Below are 25,998 nucleotides of genomic sequence, written 5' to 3'. Positions count from 1 at the left end.
TAGGTGTGTGTGTGTGTATAATATTATTATAGTATTTTAATTTTTACTTTTGTGCAAAGCATTTCAAACATATTTGCCTTAGAAATATATTCATCAGCAATGCAATTCATACCAAAATTTTTATAGTCATTTAAATAGATACTAAAAGAACTTAATTCTTAAAAACCACATCAAACTCCCATCCACATAAGCATACACCACCATACACACAGATAAGCATGCTATAAGGCAAAATGCCATTTGAACTCTGGATTATTAATCAAGAGGGATATCAATCATCCGTCCCTGATATCATATCTTCTCACCCAGATAACAATGTGGAAAAATAATTATTTAACATGATTTAGTTTAGCCATAATTTCACTCGGGGTCATTTATATCTATTACTCTCTAAGGTTGGATTTTAATATTCATAGGTAAACTTCAAGAAAAAAATCAGACTTTCCTGCATTAATACGCTCTATTTGCATACCATCACTAAAGAAACTGGTATATAACAAAAAGTTAGGATGTCTTATTTCACTTGGGGGATGGGATGGTGAAAAACAAATCCGTTTCGAGTTTTTGCTACAGATAAAATATGTGCGGTTCCCCTTCCTTCCCCTACATATAACCAAATCTCTTTTTATACTTGAAATAATAATAAAATTAGTATGAACTTTACCATTCCATTATTTCACACAAACCTACTCCTCAGGCATTTACTTATAACCTGAAATCCAAAAAAGTACATCATTTAATTGTTTTGGGGAACATAAACAAACGTGAAAAGGTTTGTAAATACTATTTGCAATCTAACTTTATAACTTAAAAGAAAGTGTATAGGAGGCCAATTGTTGTGGTCCTCATGAGAATCATTTCACAACAGGATAGGAACCTAGAGTCCTAAAATTTGCTTTCTTCCCTTTCCCTTGCACAAAAATGAGAAGAAAAAAAAAAAAAAAAAAACACGATGTATACTTAAATGAAAGGGGAGTTCTAATAGTATTTACAATATATTTCTGGAGAATAAGATAACACTGTTCTCCTTGTTTGACTCCATTTCATCTATCACTCAAAAGGAGAGGCTCGCAAATGCTTTGATAAATACCTAGGAAAAGAAAGAGCAAGGTGTGTTTATTGTCATTTCCTTTCACTAAAGGCTGGACAATTGAAATAGAAGAAATAGTTGCATGACAAAAATGAGTAGAAGAAAACAATAACACAAGACCTTTCTCAGTTGCTATTGTTTAGGTATTATGAATTAATTTAGGTTTGTTTGCTTTCATAGCAGATACTACTCCGATTTATTTGGAAATGTGTTTATTTCTGACAGGCTGTTTTAAAATGATGGTGCAAGTTTGGTGGATTTTATCTATAAGGTTATGTTCCTTTATTTGGCATTTCTGTCCTTTAGCAAATATTTATTTTTTTTAGGTAAAATAGTTTTAGTGTCAGCTATTTTAGTTGGGTTTTAGACTGAGCCTCACGAGTCTACTTATTATGGCTCGCTAGCGTGATTATGTGTGTGGATGCTGTGTTTGCCCCTACCATTTTCCATATGCTCTGCCTCACCAACACTGCCATCCGGCGTGGTCCTTTCATAGTTGTCCTCTGGGAGTGGAAGGGCACCCAGCCTTGGCCCTGATGAACTCTTACTGCTTGGTGTCTCTGACTCCTCCAGCCCGCTGTCATAGCAACTCTGCAGTGACCCCTGATGTGGGTCCTGAGGCTGACTCACAACAGAAAACGTCACTCTACGAAACGGCTGCAAGAGAAAAGATTCTGAATGTCACTAAAATATAAGATTGTAAATGATCTTATTAAAAAACACATATATTACATACATCAAGGACTGACGACTAATTCAATACAAAATGCTTAGAGACGTTGAAAGCTATTTGGTTAACTGTATTATCTGAGGCAAGTCCTAGAACTTAGATTTTATTATGGAAAAAAAAAAAAAAACGGAAAATTCACCTTCTGAAACAGAGATAAGAAAACGGCAATTTCACTAAAACACACATCTATGTTAGTACCACATATTCAACCTTTTTCTATTCTGTAGTCTTTACTTCCAGTATGCTTTTCACAAATAGACTCTATAAAAACAAGTCACCGATTTGGAAGGCAAGAAATATTGAAGTAATCATCGTAAGTATTCATTTTTAAAAACTTCAGTTTTAAAACATTTGTCTATATGATATAATGGTTTTAAAATGAGTGTTCTGGCAGGTGACTTAAACTATTAAAAGTACAACTGATAAATAAGAATTTAGATGCAGTCCTGGGAAATAGAAATGCATTTCTTACTTTAGTCATATTAGAAATATTAACCTATTGACCTTGATATTATAAGGGTGGTATTAAAATAATAGATAAACATTTCTTTAACCAGAGAACAGAAAATAAACCAAAAAGTATGCATTTACTACGACTGTTTATAGTTTGTTCAAAAACAAAAATTTACATCATGTAGTGTCCTTAAATTTTATGTTAAAAGTGTTGCATATTTTTATCCACAATTTACTATGATACTGAAATTGGCTGCACTGAAGATTTACTATGTATGGAATTTACAGATTATTGTAACTACTAAATAAATTAAAAACTTCAGGCTCATTCAGGGAACAAACTAATCTCATGCATTGATAGTGTTACATACATAATAATTGGAAAAAAAACAATACAAAAAGGTTCTGTAATATCTGTCTGAGATTATTCTTGGCAATAGTTGTATCCATTAAAAACTCTTGCATGATTTGAAAACGGCATAAATGTATTTTTTAAACATATGACTCAGACTGGTTCTTTTTAATATAAAGCATAAAACTAATGTTGCCAGAAAATAGTGAGAAAGGTAAAAAACCTTGTTTGCCCTTTTATAACTTGAATACTAATGGTACAAATTACGAGTTACAACTGGCACCAGTACGGTTTTTAAAGTGTTAAGGATAATCTACACATGTAGGTTATTAAAGGAAAAGCTACCAAGAGTTCTGGAATTTCCCCCGAATTTATAAATTGGTTTTGCTCCAGACAAACACATGCTTCTGCAAATCTTCCCTTTATCTTGTCTCAGAAGACTGGCCATTATTGGCATTTTTAACTCAGTACCTTATTCTCCATGTACTTATTTGGAGTGTACAAACTTTATAAAATTCTATTATTCATTCTAGTTCAAAATCAACTTTTAAAGCCGCTGAATCCTATTGTAAAGGAAAAACATTTAAAGTACATTCTCTTCTTTATAATGTTTCACTGAATTGGAACTGTAGTAAAACAATTATGAAATATTTCTAGTACAGGGGCGCCTGGGTGGCTCAGTTGTTAAGCGGCTGCCTTCGGCTCGGGTCATGGTCCCAGGGTCCTGGGATCGAGCCCCACATCGGGCTCCCTGCTCGGCGGGAAGCCTGCTTCTCCCTCTCCCACTCCCCCTGCTTGTGTTCCCTCTCTTGCTGTGTCTCTCTCTGTCAAATAAATAAATAAATAAATCTTTAAAAAAAAAAAAAAAAAAGAAATATTTCTAGTACAAACAGTATACACATCACAGCCCCAAATTTACTGGCAATAAATTCTAGGAACATTACTCTTATTTCAGTAATAATTCTCACATTTCTTTACAATAGTATGATATTTCATATATATAAATAAATGTAGAAATCAATTTGTATTTACTATGTTTTATCTTATGTGCACATATTTTCTTCTAAATTTTTTTTCTATTTATCGCTCCCAGCAAATTATCTGGATCTCTTCAGTCTCATCTCAGAAACAAGGCTGCTGGTAGTTTCCTAAAACCACATTGTTCTGCACAAAGAAAATGCTCAGTAAATACTACTGAACAATGAGATTTAAATAACAATGCTGAATTTAGGAAAGAACTCCAGTGGTCATTCAGACATATCACTTCAAGACAGCAATGGGTTAATATATACATGTAAAGAAAGAGAGAGAGAAAGGAAAGTCAAATGCTGTTCTTGATTCTGCTTTAATGATTCTCAAATCTTTTAGCTCAGTCTTCATTAACCCAAGAGGAAAGATCAAAACGAATACAGAAATACATATTTTGTACTAATAAATTGACAAAGGAAAGTATGTAAGAAATTATGAGAAATGTTGTTCCATTTTGATATAAAAGTAGAAAAGGGGCGCCTGGGTGGCTCAGTTGGTTAAGCAACTGCCTTCGGCTCAGGTCATGATCCTGGAGTCCCAGGATCGAGTCCCACATTGGGCTCCCTGCTCAGCTGGGGGTCTGCTTCTCCCTCTGACCCTCTTCCCTCTCGTGCTCTCTGTCTCTCATTCTCTCTCTCTCAAATAAATAAATAAAATCTTAAAAAAAAAAAAAAAGTAGAAAAGAAGGTGATGTTTAGCTGAAGGTAGGAAATGCTGAATCTGTAATTAAATGCTGGTTCCACCAAAAGTAGTAATAGGACAACACAAAGGTAAGAGGCTATGTTTGCAATGAAAAATGTCAAAAATAAAATAATGATCTTTCTATCATGTACTGTATTACAACTTCTATGATTCTGTGTATTTTCTTCATTTCTTACCCTATATTGATCGTACTTTAATTTCCATGAATTATTTTAGGTTACATATTAAATTTAATGATGAAAGAAAAGGTATTACGAATGTAAAATACTAAGATCTATTTATATAATAACAAATATTTAGATTCGCGAATGCTTCATTTTGTATAAAAAGCTTTTTTTAAAAAAATAACATAATGGATGAAATAAAAATAATTCACAATAAAAATCCAAAATAAAGAGCATCACACAATGGATAATGAAAAACCCCATCTTTTTTAACCACATTTAAAAATATTCCATTAGAATTCAACAATACAATATCAGCATTATATTACTATCTCAAGCTCTATTTTGATAATTTCGTAAAAACAAAATTCTTCTGGCAAAGTATTTAAGTTGACAATGTGAACAAATTAGTGCAGAATCCTAAATTCTGAAGGTAAATCCATTGGTACAAGGCTTAAGCTTTGATTCCAATGGAAAATCAGACATACAAACTAGATAGATGATAGATAGATAGATGATAGATAGATAGATAATAGATAGTAGAGATAGAGAGACAGATTGATGGGCAGACAGACAAGTATTTATGTACCATCATTCATCATCAGGTTGGGTCTATTGAGAAGATAGAGAAGTTAAGATACAGAATTCACACTATTTATATACTCCAGAAATGCTGACTAAATAAGATATGTCAAGGAGTGTTGACTGTGTGACAGGACAGAAAGAATGGATTTGCATTATATATTTAACTATCACTTTGTTAATTACTGATACTCTGAAGTAGAGTGGTTTAAGCGGGTATTCCTAAATCTAGATGTGCCTTAGAATGGCCCAGAGAACTTGTGAAAAAACACAAAGCCAATACATGGCTTCAACTTAAACCCAATGAATTAGCGTTCAGAGTGGGACTGGATATCAATAGTTTGTAAAGTCCCTCCAGGTAATGAAGAGGGACTTCACTGAGGAGAGAGGAAGGAGAAACCCTACAACTGAAAGCAGTCAAAAAAAAAAAAAAAAAAAAAAACTGTCCCAGGAAGCCAGGTGGTCCCTTAAATGTCCATGGATTGTGTTTCCCTGGAGAGTAACTAGAAACATGGCTCCATCTTGAGATGCAAAAGTATGGACATGAAGACCTGTAGTGACCTGGGGTATCTGAGCTTTCTATTTTTCTGTCCAGAATGATAAATGATTTCTTGTCATGCAAAGACAAACTGGTCTTCCTCAAAGAGGAAAAGGCACAAGAGGATGAGAAGAGTGTCAGCGTTCTAGCACTTTGAAATTGTGAAGATGTGTTCAAAAAGTAAATAAGTAATGCAAGAAAGGGGTATTCAAGAAAAGAATTCCAAAGATTGTGAGTGGAAAACAGGTGACAGTTATACACAAGAGGGAGTGGTAATCAAAGATTTTAGGGAGGCAAATGAATGATCTAATTGAATGAATGAGATTGAAGATGTGATGTAACAATTTTGTGCAAAAGAGTAGGAAGAAGAAATGTTGGAGGCAGAGAATTATGCCAAGAAAGAGTGAACTTTGGAGAAACAGCAATGGCAATGGGCAGCGAGGCCATTATAATGTATGGCTGCTTGAATTTAGACATTGTTTCACCATACCTACATTTGTTCTATATTCACTATGTCTCAGGGTTTCGAGGATGTCCCAACAATGGTTCCACAAATTTAAGAAATTCAAAATTGTATAGGTATATAAAAACAGATAATATAGAATATGATTAGGTTTCCAATGAAACAGATATAACAAAGTGCCATGAAACCTGCTTAGGATTTAGGGTAGGCATTGCAAAGGAGGGAGCTGTGGGTTGAGACCTCTAAAAGAATTTTGATAGAAAACATATCTTTGAGGGATCAGTTATAGTTTCCATATTTGGGGCCAGCAGCAAAAGATTAAAAAAAAAAAAAAAAGAGGGTGGATAAGAAAACCAGATCACTTTTGAAACTTGGAAGGATTAGAAGCAGATCATCTTTGGAAAGAAAGAAAATCCTATAGATCAAAGGCATCACAGATATGGAGAAGAATTATGACTACCATATGCCCATAGGATTCATCCATTAGAAGGTCATTGTTACCTTAAAATCTCTAAACTGTGAAGAATAATTGTATGAGATTAGAGTAAAGGAAGTAAAAGATCAATTTATATATATATACGGGGAAATGGAGCAAGTGGGGACAGACTACTAATTTTTAAAACATGACATAAGAGAGAAGTAGGATTACAGTTAAAAAGAAAAAGATTTGTGTAAAGAGTTTTATTTATTTATGCTCATTTTTGTCTTTCTTCATTGTTACTGAAAACATTTGCTTTAAGGTAAATATTTGAAGATACAAGCAAAAAGCCTCATAACATAAGGTGCACCGGGAATGAATGAAATCGGAGAACATAAGTAAACTACGAATGAAGAGAGAAATTAAATTAAAAATAAAATTACAAAGGTAAGGTAAACAGTAAAACATGTTGAGTGCATGCATGGTGTGTGTGTGTGTGTGTGTGTGTGTGTGTGTATTGAGAAAAAAATGGTATGTTAGAAATAATAGAAAAAGGAAAGAATTTTATTCCAAACAACACTATAGACTCGTTATTGACCTCAGACAAGTTAGCTGACCTTTGGTTCTTGTGCCTTAGGCTCAAGGTCTGTAAAATGAAGTTAATGATACCTGCCCCTAACTAACTTAAATTCTCTGAGAAATAATGAGATAGTTTATAAAAAGAGCCTTAAGGTCCCTCAAAGACATATACGATAAAAGGTATCGTACCTCAGGCCACAGCTATATAACTAAAGCGATATCTCCCATTATGTTTTAGGTTGTTTTTTTTTTTCCTTGTCTGTTGTGTTTTTGTTGTTGTTGTTGTTATTTTTTAATATAAAGCTGGCTCAGTAACTCACCAAGTTTCTAAATGGAATTTTAAAAATTCATATGAAATTTCAAGCCTAGTTCTCCTGTTAATGCAGTGCTTTTATTGTTCTAAATTCAAGTTACTTGTAAAACAAATATGTACATACAACGACACCAGTTTTTCAAAAAGTATTTGAATCTAATCATCGATTGGGCATGAATATCTCTACAGTCACTTGTTTTGGAATGGCATTTATCAACTATTTTTTGTCCCCATTATGATACAGAGAAGACTTCCGCTGGAAGACACACCCTACTATAGGGACTTTTCAGATATTTTAGAGGTTGTTACAAATATATTCAATGGTAACTCCAGATAATATACAATTCCTGGGGCATTAAGTGTAACTTCATTGTTATCCCAGGCTCCAGCTGATTTAAGTACATCCGAGTTGGCATTGCTTTAAAGTCCTATAGACTTAGAATAAGCATTCTCCATTCTTGTATAATTTTATTCACTTTTTATTCTGAAAATCTACAGTTCACGTAGGAAATCGGCAGAAGTGTTAATGGGGATGTCTTCTATCTTCTATTCGCCTGCTGTGGGGGGCCCAGAATGGCTGCCTCTTTCTTCTCTCCCCTATTCATTGGAAATGCTCATGAGCCCCTGGTAAGAGATGTGTGAATGCAGTTAACATTTCCATATAAAATTAATCCCACAGACTGGGAAGGACAAACACAGGAAATAAAGATTTAAGTCAGGTGCTGTGGGGCACGCAATGTAACATCAATAAATACATTTGCTCATTAATATTTTTGATACTTTCTTTTCTGGAAAATGTGAACAGATGCTAAAACTGATATATCAGTAAATTTAGGATTAGGAGAAAGATCGCCTGCTTGATGAGGAAAGGAGTTAGACTATATTTTGGCTATAGAATAAGGCTTATTATCTAAAGACGTTGTTACAAGGAGTAAAGCATTCATGAGGGGAAAATGTGGTGAGCATTTGATTCATTATTCTTTTTTATAAAATTGTATCTGCTTAATTGATAATACAAATTACCAAACAATAAACTTAAACCCAGGCAGTCTAACAGGCTTACAGGTCCCATGAGATGTTATCATAATTTCTACTTCAAATATGAACTACCACCAGATTTCATCCTGCTCTTATTCAGAGGGTTCAAAGGAGGTCAAGTCAATACATTTCACATTCATAAGAGAGAGGACTGAACCAATTTTCTAAAAAAGTTTTTAACTATCTAGAAAGCTGATGTCACATTTTACTATAAGTATGTTAACTACCTCATTTTTATTTTATCTTGCAAATTCATTATTTTTTTTAAATTTTAAAGACCTATCAAAACACATCTTTTTAAAAGTATTGACAAAAGAACATGTATTCTTTATAACCTGAAACTTTGAGAAAATTAATTTTGAAACTAATTAACATGCTATTCTGTTTTCAGAATACAATCACTGCCAAATACATATGACATTACTAGGTGTGACCTATTTAAAAAAAAATCTTCATGAGAAAGTCCATTGGTAGTTTCTAAGAAAAGCAACAGAGACCGCATGCATATTCACAAATATATGGATAGTAATAAAATTTTTATTTCTATTCATTCTTAATTGTTAGATTGATTAAAAAGGTGACTACCATACCATGAAAGCACAGATGATGTCCCACAATCAGACACACTTAAAAATATTTGCCTTCTATCTACATTAGCAAAATCTCCTAAGTTAAAACCCGCACAATAAACACTTAGTGTTTTCTTTGATCGGACAGTGGCCAATTTTAGAAAAGGGAAAACCATGGAGGTGAACTTCGGGAATATCCTGTTATATACACTACTTACAGTAAAAGGAAGAACATAGCATTGGGGTAAGAGTGCAGGAACTTTTCCCTTGGAGTTCATTTCTTATAACCTAGTGACACCACATTTATGGGGATTTTATTTGCAAGCGGATAGGACCCTACGGATGCCAGTGGAAAGAACTTCAGGTTAAATCTCTTTCCTTATTGAATACTGCTCTGTGTCTTAAAGACAACTTTATTGAGAACTTTAAATCTGCACCTTCCTTTTTAGCTTCAATAGCTTCTTCATAAATCGTCTCCTTATCTGGAACTCACATACAGCTGTCTCAGTCACATCAATTATTTCTGAATGGGCTGAAAAGACTTTTTTATTTTTTCCAATTCACTTAGTTACGTCCATCAAACAGACTTCTAATGACTCTCTTTGTCAGTCATAAAGCACTGAAACAGTCATGGAGCAGAACACTGCAGCATTCATAAGGAACACTACATTTTATTTTTAAAGAGGATCTATCTAAGACTGTGAGATCTTTTCTTGCAAAGGCACAGGTACTTGATTAGTCTGAAAACATTTTCAACTGACGTCAGTGGCTACCGTACAAACATATCTAGCATTCCACGGTGCTTTAGATGGAGTACATCTGGCAGGACCTTCAAACAAACTTTAATCAGGTCTTTTAAACTTTTTAGGGGCATCTTCTTTTGCTCACATCTCAATGTTTTTTCCATACTTCAAACGGTTTTTCTTTCTTTCAAGTCAATAGCAGATGAAAGGATATTAAAAAGAAACATGTTGAAACACTTGAACTATTTAATTAAAACACTCATTTAGGGAAAGAGAAGTTAACTAACTGTATTTATTTCTTTTGACTTGCATGCAATTTCATGTTTGACATTATTATTTGTTCCACAGAAAACTAAGAATGCAGATGATACTTGATAGTTCTTAGCCCGGTAGATTGCAAAATACTAAATATTGCAAAAGAGCAATGACCGTCGGTATTAAAACAGTAGCCACTATGGACTGGAAAAGTTCTATTTATTTTACTTATGCTGTCACTTCTCCTCATGTCATCCCTACATGGGTCATATTATATTCTGATTTTGGGAATGAAAAAAAAAAATAATGAAGTTCAGTATTTACTGCAAGAACTACTGTCGCCTTAAAATACAAACGGGTCTCTTATTTCTCCCCCATAATGAAAAATATCAGGAAACAGAATAGCCAAAGCCTAAAATTCTTAGTAAATGAAAGCAAACCTTTTTTTCCTGAAACTCTGAAAATAGATATTATGCTCTAAAACACAAATTGTGGATCCTCCATATTGCCAACACAATTGCTTGACCTATCTTTTGCTCTATTTGCTGACTTCTATTAATCCTAGCCCAGGATTAACAAACTTTTTCTGTAAAGGGTCAGAAAGTAAATATTTTAGGCTTTGTAGGTCATAGGTCTCTGGCACAACCACTCAACTCTGCTGTTACAGTGCAAAAAGAGCCACTGAAGGCACATAAATGAATGAGTACGGCCATGTTCTAATAATACTTTATGGAAATGGAAATTTGAATTTCATTTAATTTTCCCACTCTGTGAAATGTTACTTAAATTTTTTTCAACCATATACAAATGTAAAAAATTAAATGTAAAAAATACAACTTTTCTGTTGTAGTAATATTTTTAAATGTCACTGTGGACTTTTCAACTAGTGTGTCAAGTCCTCATAAACACTTTATCCATTATACCTCTGTTTCAATGACAGTGCCTTGAAAATAGTTTATATTCAATTGTCATTTATTAACATGTATTGATATTTCTTGTCCTTTTTGGAAATAACTCTGAACTGGGGAATCAGGAGAATTGGATTCAAGTACTGGCTCTGATATTAAGTGTGAAATCTGGGGAAAAGACTAATCTTTTAGCTTTAGCATCTTCAACCTTAAAATGAAGAAGTTATGGCAGATGATCTTTTCCAGTTCTTTAATTCTCTGAAACTGTAAGAAGATAGGTGTGTTGCATCAGTGAATAAATGGTTGAAATCAGCGATTTTAAAGTAGACTTTGCTCACCCATTAAGAAATTCCTTAGGACACTGCAGGCAAATACTAATGCATCTTGGAATGCATTTAGTCGTCCAATAAAGATCATGAACAAAAATACGCATAACAATCAAACATTTTAGTCAATTACCTTAATGAAAAGTTACAAAGATGGTATGGTTCCCTCAGGCTTACCATTTTTGTGAAAAAAGTAGAAACATTCACTTGAAATGTCAGCTCCATGGAATATGTTTGCCTAATTCTTTCCTATCCTCTGAAACCACCTCTTTTGTGATTCCGTCTTCACTGAACCACATAAAAATGTTGAATTCCAGGGCGCCTAAGTGGCTCAGTTGGTTGAGAGTCCAACTCTTGATTTCAGCTCAGGTCATGATCTCAGGGTCCTGGGATTGAGCCCCAAATGGGGCTCTGTGCTCAGTGGGGAGTCTGCTTCTCTCCTTTTCCCTCTCCCTCTGCCCCTCTCCCTGTTCATGCGCGCACATTCTCTCTGTAAAATAAATAAATCTTTTTAAAAAATGTTGAGCTCCTACTGTGCGCTAAAGTCTGTGAGATCTCACTCATCTCTCAAATGTGTGATTCGATAGCAGAGGTTAGCAAGGTTGGTACGAAATAGGACGGTGAAAGCATGCTGGGTCGTGATTGGATTACACCTCGCACTTCATTTGAGACCCTACCTAGTCCCTTGTAAATTTCCATGTTTACACTCACAGAGAAGTGGGAAAGCAGAGGGAGTCCTAGTTAGGAAAAGAGAATATTGACAAGCAACTAATGAGAAAAATGCTATCTTCACAATGACATTCAATCCAACAAAGACTTACTAAGCATTTGCTTTGTGCCTACCACTGTGCTGAAAAATCTACATGCTACAAATTCAGGCATTAAGCTCGGTTGGGTAAGTGTAGATTAATCACGCAAAAGCACTCAGAATACAAGCAGAGGTTTCTTTTTTTCTTTTCTTTTGCTATTGTGATAATCATCAAAAGCTAAGTTCACATGCCGCTCAGTTGCTTTGCATGACTACTCTGCACACCCATGGAGTTCCAGAAGCAGCTGAATGGGGTAGATAAACCTATGTCTTACACCACGCAGTCGGAGTTAGTCCGTAGCAGTTCAAGGGAGCAATGCTGAAGAACCAAGGGGAACTGCAGGAAAACTGCCCGGGTTTCCAGCTACTAAAACACCAAAAATGAACAAATAGACAACAATAACAAAGATGAAAAACAGCCTTTCAAAAGCTACCTCCTAAAATACACAGAAGCTTAGACGCGCGGAGAGAAGCCTGCCTCACGAGCGCCTGACTCAATTCTCCCGAACTGAAGTGAATGAAAATAAAATGTGCATTTTCAGAGGCACTCAAACAGATGCTCCGGATTATTGTCTCCTTTTTTCCTTTTCCACCATAGACATTTCACCCAAACTGCACCTGGTGAATCTGTTTAGGAAACTATGTATACATTTAAAAACATTTACTTCTCCTTTTCTACCGAGTGGAATTTTGTGCCCTTAAGTAGCTTTCGTTGGTCTGGATGGATTAAAATGTCTGACAGGAGTCAAGACAGACAAATGGAGTAAAGCTCTGAAGTGTTACTTAAGCATTTAATTATTAAACTGAGTTGAAACCTGACTCTTGAGCCAGAATATTCTGCTATACAAGTGAACCTTCTGTTACCTGGGTGAACCCATTTTCTCTGCCATTCCTGCCAGCTTACTTGTTTTATCTTACTTCTCTGCACTTGGGTAAAAAGAGAAACTACCAGTGTCCATAAGGAAAAATGTATTCAATGGCCAATGTATGGTAATTTTCATTCTTCAGTACAAGTCAAATGACTCTAGAAAAATCAGTGGAAGTGTGTGTGGTGGGCAGAGAAATGGACCCTGCTGATGTCCACCTCCTAATCCCTGGAACCTGTGAAGAGGTGACCTGAAAGGCAAAGGGGAATTTAAAATTGCAGATAGAATTAAGATTGCTCATCAACTGGCCTTAAGATAGGGAGATTATATTGAATTACCTGGGTGGACCCAATGTAATCTCAAAGATTCTTAAAAAATAGACAGGAAAGGCAGAAAAAGAGAAGAGAATGATGCAGTGTGAGAACTGTACTCACCTTTGATAGCTTTGAAAAGAGAGGAAGGGGCCACAGGCCAAGTCATACAGGTGGCCTCTAGAAGCTCTTAGAGGCAAAGAAGGGAGCAGATTTTCTTCTCGTGCTTCCAGAATAAGCACTACCTACCAACACCCTGACTTTTAGCCCAGGGAGGCCCATTTTGGATTTCTGAACTTGAAAACTGTAAGGTAACAAATCAGCATAGTTTTAAGCCACCAAATTTTAGGCAATTTGTCACAGCAGCAATAGGAAACTTAGAGAGTTAAACATGAATCCGACGTATGGTGGGGAGGAAATAGAAGTGAAGCATTTGGGCTTAGGCTTCACTTTTATGAAAGAGGTTAGACTCCTCAAATGTGCCTAGGTGTTCCATTCCTGGATCACCCCACCTATAGGACACTGAGAATTAGCACATCATTCTAATAATTATACTTATTTTATAAAACACTCAAATACACTGTGTTGCCTATTTTATGTTGAAAGTGTTCAGTCAGGGTAAACATGTTAAAATCATCTTCTTAGCCTTATTTTTGCATTTATTATTCTTTGAATACAGTGAAAACACCAATACCAAACAAAACAAATTAAAAAATGAAGCAGACTAGGTCTCTGTCCACTTATACATTTGAGGAAAAACCACTTCAAATGATAATCTCTCCATTGCAATGAATATCTAATTTCATCTGTGTAACAGATTCTACACTGTAGAGTGTTCTATAAAGGATCATGATGAATTGAGCCCAAAATTGTGGCTACAGGCCAAAGATTTAGGGAGCTGATAGAGGCGTTAAAAAAAATCCATGAACTTGTAAGAAATCACGTAATCCACACTGGAAGAGTTAATAAATCCTAACCAGTGCCAAACTGTAGTTACCGTATTTGTAGACATTGCCTCTTATCTGCTACCTTCTTTCTTTTTTTAAGATTTTTATTTATTTATTTATTTGAGAGTGAGAGAGAGAGAGCACGCATATATGAGCTGGGGGAGGGAGAAGCAGACTCCCCACTGAGCAGGGAGCCAGATGCGGGGCCTGATCCCAGGACCTCAGGACCATGACCTGAGCCAAAGGCAGACGCCCAACTGACTGAGCCACCCAGGCACCCCTACCTTCTTTCTTATTTCCTCTTTATTTCATGTTTGTGTATTAAAGAACATTTTTAGGAGGATGAATTCTTTGTATAACAACTTGAGCTTTTCAGAGGAAAGGAAAGAAATAAATTCACCAAATAAATAATAAATAAGCATGTTGGCGTTTCATGACTCCTTAGGGAAATGAAGATACTCACAACTTGACCCTAACATGAAGCTTCAAAAGGAATTCTTATACAGTACAGCAAGTAGTCAGAAATACAGGAATTTAATTTTTATCCATAATTTGAGAATGTAACATAGATAGTCCAATATTTGCCATATATAATTTTAATACTACATGCCACAAGAACAACTTATTTCATTTACCACTTCCTTGAGAAAATACAATTGAGTTCTTAAGCTTATGGATAAGGGGCATTTTTAAGTAGGAGAGAAAAAGAAGCAAGTCCACAAGACAATAATGTTATAGGACAATCGTATTTTATTACTACTACTATTTGGCTTTTGAAGCATTTTTACATTTCACATTTGGAAGATACTTGGTGAGCTATATCTAAAATAAAATGTTTTCATTGCTTTTTTTTAACCTAATTCTTTTTCAAAATCTGTGACTTTTTTCCTCCCACACAAGTTTATATACATTGCCATTTTGTACACATTGCTTCAATGATTTCTTAATTTTCACTTTAGAAGTGCCAAAATGAAAACACTTTGGGGACCCATAGTTTGTAAAATACATTATAGCATATTAAAGTGTTTAACTCACCAATGCTTCTACTCCTTGGATCTCATTATATGTATTCTATGTATTAAGAAATAACAATAATATGCTAACTAAAATTCTGGGAGAAGCAACACAGTTTTGGCACCTCTATCTCTTTCTCTCTCTCTTTCTCTAAAACTTGGGTGGCTCAGTCAGTTAAGCGTCTCCACCTTCAGCTCATGTCAGGATCCCAGGGTTCTGGGATAGAGCTCTGCCTTAGGCTCTCTGCTCAGCAGGAAGCCTGCTTTGCCCTCTCCCTCTGCCTGCCACTCCACCAGTGTATGCTCTCTCTCTGGCAAATAAATAAATAAAATCTTTAAAAAAATTAAAACTTCAGGTTTTTAATGACCACTACTTATATGGGAAGATTGTGAATTAACTAGGGATGGCACATGTTATCTTTGCCCAGTTTGACAGAGAACCCTGAAGTAAAACACAGCTGAGCAAGAGACTTACACACTGCAACAACTGATCAATAGAAAAAGAAATGCTTCTAGGGGGTAAACAGTAATTGGTAGCAGACATTTTCTGGAACATGTTGAAAGAAGGCAAAGCCTCCTTACCGATTTAGTTGATAAAGTGTACTTAAAATGCATAGTGATTGGGACTGGGGCGCCTGGGTGGCTCAGTTGGTTCAGCATCTGACTCACAATTTCAGCTCAGGTCATGATATCATGGGTCATGCGATCAAGCCCTGCATCAGGCTCCACACTCAGTGGGGGAGTCTGCTTGAAGATTCTCTCTCCCCCTCTGGCCCTCCCTCATTTGCTCTCTCATGTGAGCGCTCTCTTTCTCTAAAATAAACAAATAAATCTTTAAAAAATGCATATTGAAATTTCCTAACACTTCCTGATTGCTTATTATGTGTCCATTCAAAGTTTATTTAATTGTCACAATAACACTATGGAGTAAATGAGGAAACCGATGCCCATGGAGGTAACTTGTCCATAGTCACACAGTTGCTAAGTGATCCACAGTTTAGTTCTTACTCACCAAGCAATAGCTTGGCCTTGACAGAATGCCGAGAAGTTAATAAACAGACAATGAAACTTCTGCATGTATTGACAAGAGCACTGGTTCTTATCCCAGATGAGCTAACTTAAAAGTAATCCAGGACTACACAAAAAACAAGTCCTCAGCAGAATAAAGTCAACTACTTCAGCCACTTCTGATAAGGGTTTTCCACAGGTTCCTTAAGCTCAGTAATTTCAGATTTGAACTCCACTGGACATCACCAGTAGTTCATTGTTACATTTAAGCCACTTGTAAAGGAAAAGATAGGTACTTCACCTTTCACCATATGGGCTTAAGTCATTTTTTTTTTAAAGTCCAATAAACTTTCCTGCCTTGTCCTACACAGGTCAGCTGTTCTCTACTCTTGCTGCATATTTGAATTACCTGGGAAACTTAAAGAATATTTATGCTTGGACTACATCCCCAAATTATTTTACGATAGGGCTCAGTATCTATGTCAGCAGGATTAACAATTCAATCTGATCCTAAAGAATACTGGGAAATCATCCTACTTTCCGTTTGCCTTGGCTGCCAGGAAACTCAGCGCTCAGTTACCATATATTTATAAGCCTAAATATGGTAGGTATATTTTCTTATTCTCTCTTTGTGGCTTTTGAGGTACTAGTTCTATTTTAATAGTCTCATTATGTGTTTTATCATAAAATATCTCAATCCTTTTGGAGGCAGATAACCTACAGTTTGAAAATGATTATAGAAAAAGTTAAAAGGAGTTCTCCTTATCATTCACTTTCTTGACTTTGGGGAATATTTTTTTAAAAGCTGTATTATATTCTAGAGAAAGTAATTTGTAATTAAAATCAGCCATACTTAGGGCTTTATTCAGAAACAAGATGACTATTGGAGTTTTATTTATTAGTTAATATGGGAATGACCAATATGCCACTAGAGATACAGGAAAATTCATCTTTATGAAGTTTTCTACACTTATCATGAGATATGTAAGACCTATTTTGCTACTCAGTTAGCAATTAGTCTTGTATGACTGGTGATAGCTCTATTTTTCATCATCCTGTTTCAAATGTATATTGCTATCCATAACTTTATTTCCATATAATTATATATTAATTCTTCCTTTAGGACTAGGAAATCCCGAGATATAATATCATCACTAGGCAACATCATGAAGCATTACTAAAACCATGTCTTTACCACCTTTTCCTTCTTTGAGCATTTCTTATGCCATTTTTTTCTTTCACTTTCTTTTTCTCCCATATACCTCGAGTCATTCTGCTGATACACTACATCAACCATCTAGGACAAATTACCCTTTCTCTGTTCTGTGATTTCCATGCACTAATTTGTGAATACCTATGGTAATGGTAACCAGAGTATTTATGTATTGCCTTATACATGGTATATTGTTCCTCTCAGATAACACAGTGTCTTAACCTAACTAAAATACTTGGTGCCTGAAGAAAATCTTTCATAAGTGGTGTAAATTTCAAGAATTGTGCATCTGAGGATTGGGAGAATTTGAGGAGGGAGACTGAACTCTTCAAATCATAATTATTTCACCTGTTCTTCCTTCAACTGGAAATAGCACTGGACTGGGAGTTGATACCTAAACTTTCTCATTTCAATACCAATTCAGAAGTGTTTCTTGGATCTCTACTTTGCTTATGCTGTCTTTACCATTCATGAGCTCTATGATATAAGGCAAGATTCTTAATTCCTCTAAGTCTCAGTTCCTAACCTCCAGTGTGGGAGAAAACCAGGAACACTTACATCGGAGTATAGCTAAGAGATTTAAGTTAGACAATCCAGTGAGTCTTAATGTTTGCGTGCATGGCAATCACTGAGGAAATTGCTCAAAAGTACTCAAGATCCTGTTGCCCCACAACCAGAGAATCTGGTCATTTGGGTTAACAAACAACCTAGATGATTGTGACACACATCAAGTTTTGAGAATCACTGATATAAACCATGTAAAACACCTGCCACATTTGTTTTATCAGTATTACAGTTGTTATGAACATCACCATTATTATGGTTAACACTGAGATGCTCCTCACAGCAAGCAATAAAGAGGTAGTCAGGACCACCGGTTACCAGGAAATTTAGTTATGGCAAAAACCAGTACTAAATGGGGTGCCTGGGTGGCTCAGTTGTTAAGCGTCTGCCTTCGCCTCAGGTCATGATCCCAGGGTCCTGGGATCAAGTCCCACGTTGGGCTCCCTGCTCCGCGGGAAGCCTGCTTCTCCCTCTCCCACTCCCCCTGCTTGTGTTCCCTCTCTCGCTATCTCTCTCTCTGTCAAATAAATAAATAAAATCTTAAAAAAAAAAAAAAAAAACAGTACTAAGAACTGCAGTCATTGATGGCCCCCCTCATTCTCCCCCCCCCAAACACACACACAAAAGCACGCGGTGAGGAGTTGTTGAAAGACAGCAGGGTACAGAGTCATAGCCAAGTGGGTTTTAGTCTAGAAAGATTCTGGGAGAAGTTAAGGAGACAGAATTCAAAGGATGTAGTCAACAGCAGAGGCAAATCCAAAAAAGGACATCTTGGAAATGACCCGATGATTAAGCCTTGTCCTGGCAGACATGCTATTGCTTCTTATTGGCTGAAAGGCCTAACTGAAAGCGATTGCAGATGCCAGATAGCCTACCTCACAGAGAGCAGGCTCAGATGGGATCTGCTTTACAGGAAGGATCTGCATATTGTTATCTAACTTTAAGGAACTGGGGGTAATAAAGGCATGGGGCATTAAGCAAGGGGTGATTATTTAAACGAAAACAATAAAAAAATTACATCTGTACAAAATACACATGTCAGGAAAGTCAAAGTAAAAATAATTTGTAAAATCTGAAACTGTAAAATCTGAAATACTACAATGTCTCAAAGCCTTCCATTTAATAAAGTGAGTTTCACTATATTCAAAGTGGATGAAATAGGAATGTCTGGGAATTTGTATTGTTCTAGATAGGCATTTTCAAAATCTATAGTGTAAGAGAACCCTGGGGTAGTGGCTTTCAAAGTTTCTTTTTTGTTTTTTGATCACTACCAATAGTAAGAAACACGTTTCACATTCTTATCCTGCACACAAACACACAGACACACACACACACACAGGAAAGGAAAGCATCATATAACAATTTTTTCCTTTCCTTCATGCAGTGCATTTTGCAGTGCATATGGATATATATATCCATATTCCATCTCATTCCATTCTCTTCTTTAATTTAAAAATAATTTAACAACTTAGTGGTTAAGATCCACTAAATTGACTGTAGAACCCATTTCTGGGTCTTTACTACAGTGTGAGAAAAAGTGGCATTTGTAAAAAATGGAGATTTCAGCCCCACCTCCATCTCAAGGTAGACATTTAATAGTCCTGGGGGAGGAGTCAAGAATGTGCATTTTATAAGTGTCTTAGGTGATTCTGATCTCTAGAAATACTGTGACCTACAGAGTTAAAAACTTCATTCAGATATATAGCTGATTTCACCTTCACCTGATGCCTTCCATCTTCCTGCCCCTGTATGCTTCTCCTCTACCATAAAACAGAACTGGAGCCAAACCTAGACCTAACTCAATCCCATGCCTGGCACCATATTTAACAGATGAATAAACTGAGCTCCAGAGACAATAAATGCTAGATATAAATTTACCACCCTCCTCAGATTCCACTGGTTTTTAAATTCCTTCGCAGATCCCAATAAATCTCCAAACAAAACAAAACAAAAACAGAAAAACTTTCTCAAATGCAATTTATGATTTACGTCATGCAGACTTCACCCCCCACCCACCGAGGCTACTTTTATGGTTAGCAAATAGAAACATGTTAAACCAATTTGACTGAACTCCACTTTAAATGTATATTTATCTCACCACAAATTGGGAAACTTAACTTCTCAATTTTCTTATTAAAGTTCAACTACAAATATACCTTTGGGGGGAAAGAAAGGACATTTCCAGTGTACTCTGGAGTTGCATCAAGTAAAGGAGAGTATTACAGAGCTGAGACCTGATTGTACTGCAAGCTATAAAGTTATTTCCCATTACTGCCTAAGAAGCACATATATTGAACTAATTGGCTAAAATTTGAAATGATTTCTCAAATAAAACTACCAGCAATTTTGCTACTATTCACATGATATCACTACAGAAAAGTAAATACAACCCATTTTATTTGTGTACAATATTGACATTTACTACTTATTTCAGAAGGGTAAACAGCTAATATGTGTTTTAATCAGTTTGCTTGCCTGGTTATATGTACTCTCTACCATCAAAAACAAAATTATTAATTCACATAGCTTCTGTTAAGGAATTTAGGAATAATAGAGGTTTACTTCTCTTTTAAAAGTCTGTAATAAATAGAAATATACCCAACTAATCTCCACAAAATAACTTTGAAGGATATTATTAAAACATTTATATTCAGCAGTTATTTTCTATGAATAATTAAAGGAGATCATTATGTAGCTTAAGAAATATTTTATACCGGGAGTTCCCTTAGAATCACCTTAAAAAGTTCCACAAACACTTTGGTGTGGATAGAAAAAATATTTGAAGTTATTGAATCTCAATCATGACTTAGTACGCCATAATGTAAAATATTGTTGAATGAATGAAGTAACAAATGAGAAAAATGATTTTTCAACCTCATGTCTTCAAGCCCTTTAAATATTTGCAGTATCTATTAAAAAGGAGTTTGTCGGGTAATTTAGGGGTGCAAACAAAAGGTGGGTAGAGAGAGGAAGTGGGAGGTGTTTGCCTAGCCATTCAAAAGCATGCCGCTGTCCATGTATGTTCAAAGATACCTTTAAACTGCAAATAATTCACATGTTTGCTTTAAAAAGTAGGATCCAAATTCAGTATAATGTCACCTAATTAGCCATTACTATAAGATATAATAAATATTTTGAAGAAATAAAACTTTATTTAAAACTTCTTTATCAAACTTTTCACTTCTTCATTAAAATTTTCCACACAATTAGTCTGAGTTAGTGTGGTTTTACTATACCTAATTTGTTAAATTACTGTCTAAATCATTCAACTGTAAGACTAAAAAGGAAAAAAAAAAAATCATTCCTTGCTCCAGTGATAAGGTTTGTACTACACATTCAAAGTACAAGATAGTTCATAACATTTATAAAAATGGAATTTTGTTATTTTTATCATCATGGCGGGTTAAAGCCCAAGAGAAAAAAAAACATCTATAGAAACAAACACATTGAGAGTCAGTTCAGCATTGGAATAGCTGTCCAAATCAACAAAAGCAATTAAGCTGCATGGAGATAAATAAAAATTTCAACAAATAGCATTTTATATTTTGTTTAGTTTCCAATTTCACAGTAGGAATTTAGTGATTGTTCAAACCCATATAACTAAATTGTAAATTAAATGCTCTCTAGACATATCAAATTTATAGTCCAAAATGCAAATATAACTGGATTTACCTAGAAATTGTTTATGATGTAGTGAGAGGCAAAAAATGTCATTAGAATATTCAGAGTTATGTCATGGAGTTCAGGAAAGAAACAATAACCCTTGCAACTCATTATCGCTTATACAGTGGAAATCATTCTTGCTTACAAGATTGGATGGGACCTTTTGAATACCGTTGACAATGAGCCAGAGTTCTATGTAGGGTGCATTAGATGAAATGGAAAAAAATAAAGCATCAAGAGGGTTTTGAATTAGGGATATGCTCATTGCACAAAGCAGATATCTTCATTGCTCCCATCCCTTCATGTGCTCAATTTCACTTTGAATGGGTTTGCTGTGGTTTAGATTTGTTTGTCATATAAATTCAATTTGAGTAAAGTGACATCTAATGAGGTGCCAAAGCCAGTCCTTAGGGCAACCAGCATCATTGTTCTTACACCTTTTTGTGTGTGTGTGTGTGTGTGTGTGTGAGTGGAGTGGGGGTTGTATTTTCCACACCCTGGGATGGTCTGCAAGGTAGCAGAACAGAAAATGACTTCCTCAAACATTTACCACTGGTTATCTAAAAAAGAGGTGCTGTTCTGCCTCCTCTTGGAAGCAAAATAACCCGGGAAAAATAGCATTTATAATGCGAAAGCAGGTGGGAGAATGGTTGAAATAGATACTATTGTGAAATACAGCTATACTCTACCACACGTTAGCAATGCATCACATGTTCCTATAGCCAAATTATTTCAAAGCACTATACTAGGCTCATGTTTAAAATAACACTTGCATTTTCTGATTATTTTACATGGGGTACTTAAGTGTTTCTATTGTTCTAAATAGCTGAGATCATGTTATGAATACTGTAGATCAATGCATAAGAAGGTTCAGTAAAATACTGCAACATACACCTGATTATGTAGTGTATGCCTTCCTGAAGAGACTAAGAGATTTTCCAGAACAGATTTGTCTTCCTTTGTATCCTCCACCATCATTGGCACAAAGTTGATACTCATTGTTTTGGCTGAAATTTTCATGTTCATATTGAAAATCTGTTTAAATTTAAAAATATATATTATTTAAAATTCTGTAAAGAAAGAGGATATACATCATCCTTAGTATGAGAAGATAAAACTGATGCATGACATAATACTATGATAAAAATAAAATAACAATATAATAAAAATAAGTATAATTTATTTAGCACCTACAAATTTGCTAAGTATAATGCTAGAGGTTTTACATATGTTGCTTCATTTATTTCTCACAAGAACCATATGGCGGCATATGAATTATTACCTCCATTTGAGAGAATGAATTTGAGTTTCAGAGAGGTTGAATAATCTTCCAACACTAAAACAAAAAGAGGCAGAGTCAAAATGTAAAGCTAGGTTCTGGGTCATTTCCCAAGAGGAGTTGCTTTCTAATCTAGCAGGAGTTATGTGGTCCATATACAAACATCTGTATTTTTTCATTAAATGTTGCTGGTGACAGACACTCACATTAGCAAGATCATATACCTGGATTAAATGATGAGATTATAACCTCAAAACACAGGATCTTCTTTTCCCAAAGGCAACCAATCTCTAGGTCATGGCCTTGACCTCACTGATACCACACTCTAATCAATTAGGTTTCTCTGGGAAGCTGAAACTTCAGGGAGACTCATAAATATCATTCACTGGTGCCTACTTTGTCACACACATTGCAAATATTTTCTCCTGACAACTCCCCACTTGATAAAACCTTAATCTAACAGAGTTTTTCTTCGAGGTAAGAGTTCACTCTTGGGTGTTGGTTTCTGCTTTGAGGGCATTCCAAAGCCGGGCTAAACTGGTTGCAAAGTAAACTTCAAACATCCTGCACTTTCACTGGAGATGATACTTTAGAATGTGAGGCTCATTTTGCTGAAAGAATAATTTCTCTAAAACAAAATAGCCCAGGCAGTTAATAAGTCATTATCAAGACTGAAAGACTCTAGATGCAATTCTCCCAGGGAGCAGACAGATACCTGCTCAGTACCCTACACTGTCACATAGAGGAATATGACTGGCTTTAGCCATCATTCTACCGTATTTATTACACAAATCCTTAGTTGTAATGACCTAAAATTTACCACTCCCTGGCCACTTAATCTAGCACCTTCAACCATGGTGACATAGCTGGTACATGTAAGCAGTAGAGTCCATTTTTCATATGGAAGTCAATTTTTCCTATTTCTCTGTAATGAGAAATAATATATTTAGGACCAATTAATGGAATAAATAGTACATTTTAAGGGTGCCTGGGTGGCTCAGTTGGTTAAGCGGCTGCCTTCGGCTCAGGTCATGATCCTGGAGTCCCTGGATCGAGTCCCGCATCGGGCTCCTTGCTCAGCGGGGAGTCTGCTTCTCCCTCTGACCCTCCCCCATCTCATGTGCTCTCTCTCTCTCATTCTCTCAAATAAATTTAAAAAATCTTAAAAAAAAAATAGTACATTTTAAGGCAAATGGAATTCACCTCTGGTTTAATTTACAAATGAGATTATAGTTTCTGGAAACATGGTAACAGATTTCTTTGCTAGATATTCATAATCAGCTAAATGAGCCTTATCACCCGAAGATGAACCTTCCAGATCACATATACAGCAAGTCACATTTCTGCAGGCTATTAGCTCATATATCTGCAAACCTGAGTATGTGCTAAATTGCTAACTTTAAATCCAAAAGTGGGAATAGCCCTAAGTGAGTCAAGAATTTGGAAGACAGACATTGTTACCTCCATTACAGTCTCCTGAATACTGATACTTGGTGGTACTTTGAAATTTAATAGTAACTCAAGCAACTATATATATATATATATATATATATATATAGTTATATATATAGTTATATATATAGTTATATATCTTCCTCAGGACAAATGAATGCCAATTCATACATGTTTAATTTAGGTTAGTTTTTTTGGAAAGTAAAAATAAACCTACTTATTAAGTTACCACATACTTTGGAAAACAATAACAATAGCAACTTAGAAAATTAAAAATTAACTTTTAGACAAAATTATTTTCTGTTTCTTTTGTCACAGAAAACAATCTAGTTGGAACTTCCAATTTTAAGACCATATAAGATGTGACATAGAACATACAGAATGTGGGGCACCTGGGTGGATCAGTTGGTTAAGCATCTGACTCTTGATTTCAGCTCAAGTCATGATCACAGGGTCGTGAGATTGAGCCCCATGTCAGGCTCCATGCTGAGCATGAGTCTGCTTGAGATTCTCTCTCTCCCTCTGCCCCCCCATTTGCTCACGCGCATGCACTTTCTCTCTCAAATAAATAAATAAATAAATCTTTAAAAAAAGAACATACAGAATGTAACAAAAATTTCTTACGAAGAACATAAAACTTATTCAGAAAAAATGACTTTACAGTACTCATATAACATTTTAAACAGTGATAATCACACTTCAATAGACTAGTCCGATTTGATGAGTAGGAAGCTCCCATATGGTACAGAGTGATTATTTGTGGGAAGGAATGTGTTTTTCTCTTAAATTGTGGTAGAAAGAAATGGCTGAGGTAAACAAGAAATGATGAATCAGTGAGAGAGGTCAGTACATACTATTTAATTGAAAATTGTTCAGTGTCCTAATCTATGAAAAGGCCTATCAGATATGTTTTCTCCATTTTGGGAAATAGAATACCATCGTTAAATTAAAAAAAAAATAGATACATAAATAACTAGATAAATAAATAAACAAATTCTTTGTTATTTCATTTCCTACGTGCATATTCAATATGAAAAGAGAAAACATATGAATAACATAATAAGATGTGATTATTCATCTCACAGAATAGATTCTTCATTTACCACTGATTCACTATTTAAAGTCATCAGAGAAAAGTACTAGTGTACTTAAAATACATAATTTCTCACAAGTCTTTTTTTTTAAAAGATTTTATTTATTTATTTGACAGAGAGAGACACAGTGAGAGAGGGAACACAAGCAGGGGGGAGTGGGAGAGGGAGAAGCAGGCAACCGGCGGCGCAGGGAACCTGATGTGGGGCTCGATCCCAGAACCCTGGGATCATGACCTGAGCCGAAGGCAGACGCTTAACGACTGAGCCACCCAGGCGCCCCAATTTCCCACAAATCTATGCAGTTACCTTTTATTATATAAAAAAGGCTGCACTTCAGAATTCTGCTTAGAGTGACTATTTTTCTGTTAGCATTATTTGATTTGGTTTCTAATTCACTGTGAAACATTCCAGTGAGTTTCAATACCTTCTCAATTAATTGGGGAATAGCTGGATATGGGATCATTTTCTTCCCTTTTCATGTAGACTCCATCAATATGCAGTTCAGGGAGGCTGTCTTTCCACATAGTC

At 35.4% G+C, this 25,998-nt stretch overlaps 1 protein-coding gene and 1 long non-coding RNA gene across 13 annotated transcripts in view; one reads left to right on the top strand and one right to left on the bottom strand.

Annotated features, from left to right (window-relative positions):
* Nucleotides 1–25,998, top strand: part of LOC144381329 (uncharacterized) — a 220,354-nt gene that overhangs the window by 26,241 nt on the left and 168,115 nt on the right. The gene's annotated exons all lie outside the window — the stretch shown is intronic.
* Nucleotides 1–25,998, bottom strand: part of PCDH7 (protocadherin 7) — a 415,867-nt gene that overhangs the window by 223,274 nt on the left and 166,595 nt on the right. For 4 of the 12 annotated variants that reach the window (XM_036071940.2, XM_036071943.2, XM_036071947.2 and 1 more), the window contains one exon: nt 1,531–1,747. The exons of 1 other annotated variant lie outside the window; for it this stretch is intronic. In XM_036071940.2, the coding sequence (XP_035927833.1) occupies nt 1,531–1,747 (217 nt within the window). The remainder of the gene's footprint in view (nt 1–1,530; nt 1,748–25,998) is intronic. 7 more of the 12 variants (XM_036071945.2, XM_036071946.2, XM_078068477.1 and 4 more) reach the window with 2 other exon arrangements.

Source organism: Halichoerus grypus, chromosome 3, assembly GCF_964656455.1.
Source record: "Halichoerus grypus chromosome 3, mHalGry1.hap1.1, whole genome shotgun sequence".
Classification (NCBI taxonomy): Eukaryota; Metazoa; Chordata; class Mammalia; order Carnivora; family Phocidae; genus Halichoerus; species Halichoerus grypus.
This window is presented reverse-complemented; position numbering and strand designations above follow the sequence as displayed.